We start from the raw sequence: 12,223 nt of genomic DNA on the forward strand, positions 1-12,223 counted from the left end.
TCAGGATAATTGAGTCATATCAGGAAGGGGTCTGGGCTTCCCAGATGGCGCTAGTGGTAAAGAACCCACTTGCCAATGCAGGAGACATAAGAGATTTGGGTTTGATCCCTGGGTCAGGAATCAGGAGGGCATGGCAACCCACTCCAGTATTCTTGCCTGGAGAATCCCATGGACATAGGAGCCTGGAGGGCTACAGTCCATGGGGTCACACAGAGTCAGACATGACTGAAGCGATTTAGCACGCATGCACAGGAAGGAAGTCTCCCTCATTCTATTCTTTGCACAATTGTTCCTTGGGATCTGCAGGGGATTTATTCCAGGCTCCCTTGACCACCAAAATCTGAGGATGCTTAAATCCCTTATAAAAATAGTTTAGTGTTGGCGTATAACACACATACTCTTGTATTCTATAAATCATCCTACGTTCCTTACAATGTGAATGCTATGTAAATAATTGTAAATCCAGTGTAGATAAATAGTTGCTGCCACATGGCAAATTCAAGTTTTGCTTGTTGGCACTTTCTGGAATTTTTTTTTTCTGTATATATTTTGACCCTTGGTTGTTTAAATCTGTGGATGTGGAACCCATGGATGTGGGGGGTTGACTGTACTGGAAAAGGCCTTCCTGGGAGCCCTGGAGGAAGAGAAGGTTTACCTGACTGAGGCCAGGAAGGCTAAGCTGTGGGGAACACGGAGGATGGTGAATGTCTGTGGTTTACTTCCTGGCTGGACTTCTTGTGGAATGCTTTTCATCCCTCTGGTTGTCTCTGTTCCTCCCTCAACTTTTTCTGCAGCCTTTGACAGTTTGAAGACTGTTCACAGTCTTCAATTGAACTGAGGTAATTTGAAACCAGTTCTCAGAATTCTGATATAATCAGACTTGAGGGGTCTTTACCCTTCCATGTTATTGGAATTCAGTAGCGATTTATTGCAGAGAAGGCAATGGCACCCCACTCCAGTACTCTTGCCTGGAAAATCCCATGGATGGAGAAGCCTGGTGAGCTGCAGTCCATGGGGTCGCTGAGAGTCAGACATGACTGAGCGACTTCACTTTCACTTTTCACTTTCATGCATTGGAGAAGGAAATGGCAACCCACTCCAGTATTCTTGCCTGGAGAATCCCAGGGCCGGGGGAGCCTGGTGGGCTGCCGTCTCTGGGGTCACACAGAGTTGGACATGACTGAAGCGACTTAGTTGCAGTAGCAGCAGCGGCAGCAATTTATTGAGCATCTACGGCTTTCTAGACACTGCAAGTGTAGTGACAAAAAGTCAAGGTCTCTATGATTAAAATCAGAGATTTCTTCAAAAAAGGAATGTTAGGTTCTCTTCTGGTGTTCCAGAAAGTTTCGACCCATCTCTTCTACTTTCTATGTCAATAGTCTTGAGCAAGGAGATTTAACCTTAACAGTGTCATTTTGAATGACATTTTTTAGTGTACCCAATGCTTCTCCTTTACTTCAGTGAATTCCTTGTGCAAATCCTGTGAGATAGATATTAGCAGCGTCGTGGAGGTTCACCAGGTTGACTGAGGTCATGACATGTCTAGTTAGCAAAGCATTCAGAATTCAAATACAGGCTTTCTAATTCCAAAATTCCGTGTTCTTCCAGCTTATATCAGTCAACTTTTTCTAGTATTTCTTTAGTTCTCCCTAAAGCATTCTATGCTTGCATCCCAAGATATATGTATTGGGAAGCTTGAGAAGATTTCAGAAGATTTGCTTTCCCCTCATGGTCCAGTTGGACACTGCCGTGGCTGTCACCCCCTACCCCCATATTTAGGCTGTGTGTTAATATTAGTTCATCCAGGCTCTGAATTCCCTGTGTAGTGGCTATGAATAAATCATTAAAGTAATTACCATGGCTCTGGACCTCAGATTTTTATTTGTACAATGTAGGTGTTAAATCAGTTGTTAAAGCCTTTATTAAATCTAATTTTGTGTGTGTGTTTTAATATTTATTTATTTGGCTGCATCCAGTCTTAACTGTGGCACCATGAGATCTTTCGTTGTGGTGTGCTGACTTCCCTCTAGTTGCGGTATGCAGGCTCTAGAGGGCTTGGGCTCAGTAGTTGTGGTGTGTGGGCTTAGTTGCCCTGTGGCATATGAGATCTTAGTTCCCTTACCAGGGATCAAACCCATTACCCTCTGCATTGAAAGGCAGATTCTTAACCACTGAACCACCAGGGAAGTCCCAATGAAAGCCTTTCCATCAGTTATGATCTGACACTTGCTCTATCACTTGCCATCACTGTAGCCTCATCAGTTAAGAGCAGTGATGAGTTTCTTTTGACTTTCCTCATTCTCCTTCTTTTTCCCCAAACTATGTTGGGTAAGTGTCTATGGGCTGGTGAAGGTGTATTTGTGTGCATCTGAGAGCTGTAAACTTGGGCATTTGGGAAAGGTGGGCAAGGCTAAGGCAGGCCAGTTACTGTGTCAAGCGAAATTGGATGCTAAAACCTCTGTCTTTCTGTTGCAGGGCCCAACATCTGTGCCACACGAGGTGTGAGCTCCTGCCAGCAATGTCTGGCTGTGAGTCCCACATGTGCCTGGTGCTCAGATGAGGTAAGGAGCAGATATCTGACTTTATTTCTTTCTCAGACTTAGCTGCCTTTGTGTAGAAACAGACCCTTGGGGCTATCTCCTCCTTCCTAAGTATAAGAGCCCTTGTCCCTTCTGAGCAACACTAGGGAGAAGCCTTCCCATGGATGGATGTTGAAGGGAGCTGTCATGCGCTATCGCTGGGAATGCCGTTCAGAGTGTCTTGCATGGCCCTGGCCTTAGGCAAGTAGGCTGGACCTCTTGGCCTCCCCTGTGGCCGTTTTACCACTTTGCTTGTTTTTGTTGGGGTGTAACACCCCTGGGAGGCTGGGCCTCAGGTCACAAAAAGGGAGGCACAAGGGGGTTATAGGTACAGAGTGGATGCTGGCTTATGAACATTCCAGAATTTTTAAAAGGCAAATGACAGACGGATCTTGCGCTTGCATGTGGGGTTGTTTAGTCAGGGCCTTTTCTCTCCCTTTCTTGTCTGACAATTGGGCCCCGTGGCTTTACTGTCTCCTCTCTCTTTCTCTCCTTCCTTCCTTCTCTTGGGAAGGTGTTCATGAGGGAAGGAGCTGAGCCAATTTGGTGAGGCCGGGAGGGTGACAGGAAAGGGTTAGCTGTGTCTAGGCAGTGGATTTGTTGTGTCTGGGGCCCTGGGGAATGAGTGTGTCTGAGGGGATGGCTGTGTTTGTGGCTAGGATGGGAATTTGGAGCTGGCAAGGCTGGGCGTGTGTGTGGCTGGAGAGGGTCCAGTGATTACAGAGTGTGAGGCTGAGTCATGGGCCTCGTCCCCGGCAGGTGGTTACCTGAACTCCTGGCCTGGGTGGGTGTCAGCCGCCTGAGGTGCCCTCTGTCAGGACAGCCTGTCCCCGCACTCTGTGGCTCTGTGAAGTGCTCTGAACCGAGCCCTGGTTCTCTTTGTCTGGCTCTTCTCCCCCATCTGCTGAGTTTCCTAAAAAGGCAACCTCCCTGGCAGGCTGGTGAGGGGAGGGGGAGCGGGAGCTGCGAGGCCGTGTTTATCAACGAGAGGGAGGCCGGGATGGCCGAGGCCAGCCCAACGCAATGCCTTGGCCTCTGTGCAGTTCAGCACGAGAACGGCTTCCAGAGGCAGCTGCCCAACATCTGGGCCACACTGACTTCATTTAGCAAATGAAACGTTCCCTGAGGCCAGGAGTTGGGGGTGGGACGTTGAGTAAGTCCTTCCCCTCCACCCCCGAGGGTTCTCCACCCCTCTGGGCTGAACTGGCTCCTCAAGTGTGATGTGGCCTCTCCCTTCTCATTTGCCATATCCTCCTTCCCTTGATCATCATCATATTATTAAGCTTCTTTTACAAGGAAATTGGAATTATGCGGCTAAATCCTCGAAGAAGGGAGAGCCGGATGGGAAGGGTGCTGAATTGGAGGGTGTTTAGCTGGCTGGAGCAGAAGGGTAGTCAGGGGAGAAGCCCTAGGATCCTCAAAGGATGCTCCTCCCTCTGCCTTCCCCCCTTTGCAACCCAAAGCAAGACAAAAGGGAGAAACTGTGGTTCAGAGGAATCTGGGGGAAAAGAAAACCATTCTTGGAATGTCTGTCACCTCTCTTGATTGGCATAGGGACAAACCAGGTAATAGATACGGTGAGCTCCCACGAGACAAAGCCCTTAGGTTATGTGACCAGATTTTAGAGAAAAATGTAGAATATTTAATGATGGCCATGGTGAATTTTGTCCAATCTGAGGTGGGAGGAGGAAAGAAAGAGGGGAAGAAAGGTAGAGGATAGGATCAAAGCTTAATGCAAAGCCTAGGGATGGGGGTGTGGAATTAAAGAGAAGAGGTGTGTGTGTGTGTGTGTGAGTGCATGCGTGCCCAGTCATGTCTGATTTTTTGTGATCCTATGGACTGTAGCCCGCCAGGCTTCTCTGTCCATGGGATTTTCCAGGCAAGGATACTGGAGTGGGTTGCCATTTCTTATTCCAGGTGATCTTCCCGACCCAGGGATCGAACCTGTGTCTCTTGTGTCTCCTGCATTGGCAGGTGGATTCTTTTCCACTGTTCCTCTTGGGGTGTATTTCTGGGACCAAAGAAATCTGATGAGAGGAGGTAGATGGTCCAAAAAGATATTTTCTGGGAGGATGGAATTTAAACAGGAAAGCGTTTGTTTGTTTGTTTTGAGTGACAAAGTCATATTTATTGCTCCGGATTGAATCAATGGAGACAGGGCCTAGGGAGTGGAAGGCGGAGACAGGAAGTTGGTGAAGCACCCTTTTGTCCTTCGTCAGCATCCTGGGAAAGCTGGGGGTGGGGTGTGGTGTGGAGGCCAAGGGCTTAGTGAATGACTACGACTATCTCTCGAGGAGGGAGGCGGGGAGGCGGGATAGCAGAGGAGGCCGGCATGGGGCAACGTTTGTCAACCAGGGAGAATGGAATCCCAGCCTGTAACTTGAACATGACTGCCATCTTTATTTTTCTCCCTGAGGGCTTCCCCTGCACTGACCAAGTGTAACTGCTGAAAGTGTCTTGGCTGTTGATTTTAAAAACCAAAATGAACCATCTGGGCCATTTTGCCTGTGATTTGTTGAATAATCGACCCTGGAAAACCTTCGGCTTCTGCTTCTCCTACCTTGGCTGTTACAGGCAGGGTTGGCAGTGCCTGCAAAAACAACTGGTTGGGCTGAGCTTTCCCTGGTCCTGCCGGACAGCAGCTCTGGGTGTGGATAGCAAGAACTTGGCTGGGTCTTAGGAAAACATAGCCAACATGGATGAGTGCAGACTTTTCGGTCCATCTGCATAGGGTGTGTTCTTGGGGGGGCTGGATGCTGATATGGGTCGGGGTGGTGTGCTGTCTCTGGACTGTGAATCTAGCAGAGAAGTTGGCCTCACACTGAGATTCAGCTTGTGGTCTTGGCCTCGGTGGCATCACGTAGGGAATTAGAACCTTCCAAACTTGCCTGCTGGTAAGAATCACCTTGGGTGCTTGTTAAATATAAGGATGTCCAGGGTGGACCCTGAACCTGTTGCATTAGAATGGGTTGTTATTGAATATCAATAACAATAAACTAAAATGCTTTCCTTTTCCGCTCCTTCTTTCTGTTCTCTCCACAGCTCTCTCTGTATGTTCAATTTCTTGTCCTCATCAGATGTCAATCAAGAGAACAATTCATTATTGTTAGTTATTGTTAATTTATTTGGAGGCATTTGTTAGCTCTCTCAGAGAAGGCAATGGCACCCCACTCCAGTACTCTTGCCTGGAAAATCCCATGGACGGAGGAGCCTGGTAGGCTGCAGTCCATGAGGTTGCTAAGAGTTGGACACGACTGAGTGACTTCACTTTGACTTTTCACTTTCATGGATTGGAGAAGGAAATGGCAACCCACTCAGTATTCTTGCCTGGAGAATCCCAGGGACGCGGGAGCCTGGTGGGCTGCCGTCTATGGGGTTGCACAGAGTCGGAGATGACTGAAGCGACTTAGCAGCAGCAGCAGCAGCAGTTAGCTCTCTGGGAGAGGGGAAAGTCACATGATATATTGTTCCTTGCCCTCCAAGAAAAAAGTATGCAGTAATAGTAGTAGTGGGGATTTTCCTGGTGGTCTAGTGGCTAAGATAACATGCTCCCAATGCAGGGGGCCCGGGTTTGATCCTTGGTCAGGAGACTAGATCCCACATGCTGCAACTGTAGATCTCACATGACGCAAAGAAGTTTGGAGATCCCATTTGCTGCAACTCTGACCCCACACAGCCAAATCAATAAATATTAAAAAAAATAGTGGTTAAAATGGCAACAGTAGAAAAGAGTTACCTATTTGAATTTATTGTTTCTGTGTGTTAGTTGTACCCAACTCTGTGGACTGATGCTGAAGCTGAAGCTCCAACATTTTGGCCACCTGATGGGAAGAACTGATTTATTGGAAAAGACCCTGATGCTGGGAAAAATTGAAGTCAGGGAGAGAAGGGGACAACAGAGGATGACATGGTTGGATGGTATCACCGACTCGATGGACATGAGTTTGAGCAAGCTCCGGGAGTTGGTGATGGACAGGGAAGCCAGATGTGCTGCAGTCCATGGGGTCACAAAGAATCGGACATGACTGAGTGACTGAACTGAACTGAACTGTGCAAACCTATGGACTGTAGCCTGCTAGGCTCTTCAGTCCAAGGGATTCTCCAGGCAAGAATACTGAAGTTGGTTGCCGTGCCCTCCTCTAGGGGATCTTCCTGACCCATGGATTGAACCCGAGTCTCTTCCATCTCCTGCATTGGCAGGCCGGTTCTTTACCACTAGGACCACCTGGAAAGCCCTTGTTTATATCCGATCAAAAGGACTTGAGTATATAGTACTTACATTGAGATTTTTACATCTTGAAAGTGTTTCCTGTTCACAGTTTTATTTTATCCCCTGACCAGCCCTGTGAAATAAGTAGAATAATGACAGCTATTCGCACTGTGCTTCCCCAGTTTCTAAAATGGGATTAATGGAGAATGGGACTAACAGCATGTGTCATTCTCCCAGGAGAGGGTGGGAATTCAGCTCATACAGAACGTGGGCTGGAGCCTCCCACCTCTGTGCTCCAACCCTTTCCCTGGGTCTGGGTTATTTTTGCCCTTTTTGTGTAACATCTGGTTTCACTAGGCACTGGAACTTGACCACTTCTCTCCGCCTCCTTCCAGCTTTCTCTCTGAGTCACCTGCACACATTCCTTCTACCTGCTCAGCCTGGGTTTTTAGGACAGGGAATGGAGCCCAATTGTGTTGAGGTCACTGCCTTGGTATGCTTCTGGGACAGCAAGCTCTCAGGGAGAGGGTGGCCAAGGAGCAGCCCTGTTAGGTTCCTGACCTCTGCTGTCAGCGACCACGGAGGGAGGGGAGGAGACAGTTTTTGTTTCTTAGTGTTTAGATTTCTAAGGAAATTCATAACAAACCAAAAGCACTGTCAGCAAGGCTTAGTACTTCAAACTTTCCTCTACTAAACACTGCCTTGTTAGAAAATGGGGGTCAGGAAAGCCCCTCCAAAACATTCTCTCCCTTTACCATGCAGCTTGAAGATACCCGACAGCCTTGCTGTTCTCGTCGTTTCCTGGGCTCTCCCTTCCCCCTCTCTCTTTCAGCATCTGTCTTACTCCTGGAAAGGATCAGCAACAGGGCATCTTGGTCCATCCAGTCATTGCCTTTTTTGGAAGGTTTTCTGCCTGGGGCTTTGTGGGCAGCTGGAATCAGAGGTACAGTAGGGAGTTTTGTGAGCAAGAAAGAGACTGCTTCCTGAGAGAGAAGGGTTGGGAGAGACAGGCAGGAGCAGGAAGAATTAGAACACAAAAACGCTAAATGCCCATGAGTTCTCCTCTCTGCCGTTCTGTCCCCGGCTGAGCTAGGGGAGTAGGGCAGGACTTTCATCTCTCTGAGACTTGGAGGAGCTGTGATGTCCTGTTAGGATCTTAACCAGGAAGGTTAAGTCTCGTGTGCTGTTTCCCATTGCTGATGCCGTTTCTCTTACCTGTGAAACTGAGTAAGAAGGAAGCTCTTTCTGTGTTTTGCCTGGGCTAGGTTGGTGCATGTGCCCTTTGTCTTAGTCTGTTCAGGCTGCTGTAACAAAAATGCCATAGCCACAGTGGCTTAACAATGAACATTTATTTCTGACTATTTTGGAGGCTAGAAAGTCTAAGATTGAGGTATCAGCAAATTCAGCATTTCCTCACTATGTCCTCAAATGGCAAAAGGGGACAGGGAACTCTTTTTTTTTTTCCTTCAATTTTTGGCCTTACCTCTCAGCATGTGAGATCTTAGTTTCCTGAACAGGGATCAAACCTGCATCCCCCTGCTTTGGAAGGTGGAGTCTTAACCACTGGACTGCCTGGGAAGTCCTCCAGGGAGCACTCTGGGGCCTCTTTTATAAGGGCACAATACCTTTCATGAGGGCTCGCCCTCATGATCTATCATCTCCTAAGCCCCCACCTCCTAATACCATCATGTTGGTGGTAAGGGTTTAGTGTATGAATTCTGGGGGGATGCAGAAATTCAGTCTATAGGACTGTTGGTGTTGTTCATGGTCCCATCCATGCGGGGAAGCCCTTCTGCCTATTAGAGGAAGGCTGGGCAGGAGAGTTCAGTTCAGTTCAGTTGCTCAGTCATGTCTGACTCTTTGTGACCCCATGAACTGCAGCACACCAGGCCTCCCTGTCCATCACCAACTCCCAGAATTTACCCAAACTCATGTCCATTGAGTTGATGATGCGATCCGACCATCTCATCCTCTGTCGTCCCCTTCTCCTCCTGCCCCCAATCCCTCCCAGCATCAGGGTCTTTTCAAATGAGTCAGCTCTCCGCATCAGGTGGCCAAAGTCTTGGAGTTTCAGCTTCAACATCAGTCCTTCCAATGAATACCCAGGACTGATCTCCTTTAGGATGGACTGGTTGGATCTCCTTGCAGTCCAAGGGACTATCAAGAGTCTTCTCCAACATCACAGTTCAGAAGCATCAATTCTTCAGCGCTCAGCTTTCTTTATAGTCCAATTCTCACATCCATACATGACTACTGGAAAAACCAAAGCCTTGACTAAATGGACCTTTGTGGACAAAGTAATGTCTCTGTTTTTTAATATGTTGTCTAGGTTGGTCATAACTTTCCTTCCAAGGAGTAAGCATCTTTTAATCTCATGGCTACAGTCACCATCTGCAGTGATTTTGGAGCCCCCCCAAAATAAAGTCAGCCACTGTTTCCACTGTTTCCCCATCTATTTGCCATGAAGTGATGGGACCAGATGCCATGATCTTAGTTTTCTGAATGTTGAGCTTTAAGCCAACTTTTATACTCTCCTCTTTCACTTTCATCAAGAGGCATTTTAATTCTTCTTCACTTTCTGCCATAAGGGTGGTGTCATCTGCATATTTGAGGTTATTGATATTTCTCCCTGAAATCTTGATTCCAGCTTGTACTTCCTCTAGCCCAGCATTTCTCATGATGTACTCTGCATATAAGTTAGATAAGCGGGGCGACAATATACAGCCTTGACGTACTCCTTTTCCTATTTGGAACCAGTCTGTTGTTCCATGTCCAGTTCTGACTGTTGCTTCCTGACCTGCATATAGGTTTCTCAAGAGGCAGATCAGGTGGTCTGGTATTCCCATCTCTTTCAGAATTTTCCAGTTTGTTGTGATCCACGCAGTCAAAGGCTTTGGCATAGTCAGTAAAGCAGAAATAGATGTTTTTCTGAAACTCTCTTGCTTTTTTGATGATCCAGTGGATGTTGGCAATTTGATCTCTGGTTCCTCTGCCTTTTCTAAAACCATCTTGAACATCAGGAAGTTCACAGTTCACATATTGCTGAAGCCTGGCTTGGAGAATTTTGAGCATTACTTTACTAGCGTGTGAGATGAGTGCAATTGTGCAGTAGTTGGAACATTCTTTGGCATTGCCTTTCTTTGGGATTGGAATGAAAACTGACCTTTTCCTGTCCCTTGGACACTGCTGAGTTTTCCAAATTTGCTGGCATATTGAGTGCAGCACTTTCACAGCATCATCTTTCAAGATTTGAAATAGCTCCACTGGAATTCCATCACCTCCACTAGCTTTGTTTGTAGTGATGCTTCCTAAGGCCCACTTGACTTCACATTCCAGGATGTCTGGCTCTAGCTGAGTGATCACACCATCATGAATATCTGTGTTGTGAAGATCTTTTTTGTACAGTTATTCTGTGTATTCTTGCCACATCTTCTTAATATCTTCTGCTTCTGTTAGGTCCCTACCATTTCTGCCCTTTATTGAGCTCATGTTTGCATGAAATGTTCCCTTGGTATCTCTAATTATCTGGAAGAGATCTCTAGTCTTTCCCATTCTATTGTTTTCCTCTATTTCTTTGCATTGATCGCTGAGGAAGGCTTTCTTATCTCTCCTTGCTATTCTTTGGAACTCTGCATTCAAATGGGTATATCTTTCCTTTTCTCCTTTGCTTTTCACTTCTCTTCTTTTCACAGCTATTTGTAAGGCCTCCTCAGGCAGGAGAGGGGGAAGGACTTCAAGCATCAGGAGAGGTTTTAGGCTACAGATTCAGGATTTTCTGAATATGGATGGCTCCTTGTGGTTCAGTCTCTCTCCTGGAAACATGGCTTCCAGTCCCCTGAAGGGCCGGGAAGACAGGATATTACCTATCCATCCCACACCTCCCGTATCCCCATCTAGCATTCTGTTCCCTAATCGCAGCATTCTCACATGTGGCTCTTCCCAGGACACTCTCTTCCACAGTCCTGATTCTCTGCCTTGATTCCCATTCTGCATGGGATGTAATACAACTTACCATTTTATCAGGTTAATCACACTCAGGCCATCTAATCAGCATCTCACCTCTGCCCCTTCTGAGCTCTGCAACTCTGGGAAAATTACCTATTTTCTCCAAACCTTTGATTTCTTACTTGTTAAGATTGGGTTCCTCAGTTGTGAAACCTCCAAGCCTCAGGTTTGTAATTTGTAAAAAAGCAATAGTTCCAGCATTTAGAACTGTAATCAGAAGGACTGCAATATTCCATGTTCAGCGCTTCTTCCAGTGCCTCACACGCAGTGTGTTTGTGTGTGCTAGTCATTTAATCATGTCCGACTCTTTGCAACCCCATGGACTGTAGCCTGGCTGTCCATGGGATTCTCCAGGCAAGAATCCTGGAGTGGGTTGCCATTTCCTTCTCCAGGGGATCTTCCTGTCCCAGGGATTGAACCCAGGTCTCCCGCATTGCTGGCAGATTCTTTACTGTCTGTGCCACTAGGAAAGTTACAGGTCAAAGAGTTTGTGTTGTGTGGTTGTCACTTTCAAATGCACAGTGAAGACCGTTGAAAAGCAAGGCCACTGTTTCTTCTGCAGAGACCACGGTCTGGCTCAGAGGACGTCTCTCCACTCATGAGTGTGCACCCAGCCCCGGACAGCCTCGGGACAAGGGCCTCAGCCCTAGAGGTGGAGGCTGAGGGTGAGCTTGGTGGTGTCTTGGTTCCGTGTGAAAGAAATCAGGTTTCACTCATTTTAAGAGGTTAATGACATGCAGTATGTACTCCGTAAATGTTAACACGAGTTGTTCTGGAATGTCGGTAGGGTTATTCAGCTGCCTTCTGAAAGTGGCTGTGAGACGGGGTGGCTGGGGGTGTGGGGGATTGTTGGACTGAAGGCCTAGATGTTGTGAAATAGGTCTCAGGAGAGGTCTTCTAGCTTTCCAGGCAGTCCCCCCACAAGGCTGGCAAGAAGCCCTCGTGGGCTTGTGTCCACACAGTGCTGGCTAGGTTTGCTGAATGTCAGAGGAGGAAGAGACTGAAAGCATCATGTCATCTAAGCCCTCTGACAAGGGTGAATGGGAGAGGAAACTGAGGCTCAGTGGAGTGAAATGACTTATCTGAGGTCACATGGCTGGTTAGTGGCAGACCTAGGATCAAACCCATTTACTGATTTCTAGTGTCTGTTCAGACACAGCGTGTGCCCCTGTTCAGTGCTTGGGTGGAAACATACACAAAAGCTCCAGAGGGTGGTGGGGCACATTCCAGGGTGTTTGGAAGGGTGCTCAGCCTGCCCTTTGGCCAGCATGAGGGAGGAAGCTGAAAGTGATAGAACAGGCTCTGGTTAGTGGCCTGACATCATGGGATTTTCCCAAGCTTGTGAAGTGTGCTGCTGCTGCTGCTAAGTCGCTTCAGTCGTGTCCGACTCTGTACGACCCCATAGACGGCAGCCCAGCAGGCTGCCCCG

The 12,223-nt window shown here is 47.5% G+C and overlaps 1 protein-coding gene across 4 annotated transcripts in view; it reads left to right on the forward strand.

Annotated features, from left to right (window-relative positions):
• ITGB3 (integrin subunit beta 3) overlaps positions 1–12,223 on the forward strand; it is a 69,859-nt gene that overhangs the window by 23,414 nt on the left and 34,222 nt on the right. For all 4 annotated transcript variants that reach the window (XM_059877747.1, NM_001206490.3, XM_059877746.1 and 1 more), the window contains exon 2: positions 2,476–2,561. In XM_059877747.1, coding sequence (XP_059733730.1) covers positions 2,476–2,561 — 86 coding nt within the window. The remainder of the gene's footprint in view (positions 1–2,475; positions 2,562–12,223) is intronic.

Source organism: Bos taurus, chromosome 19 (assembly GCF_002263795.3).
Source record: "Bos taurus isolate L1 Dominette 01449 registration number 42190680 breed Hereford chromosome 19, ARS-UCD2.0, whole genome shotgun sequence".
NCBI classification, from domain to species: domain Eukaryota; kingdom Metazoa; phylum Chordata; class Mammalia; order Artiodactyla; family Bovidae; genus Bos; species Bos taurus.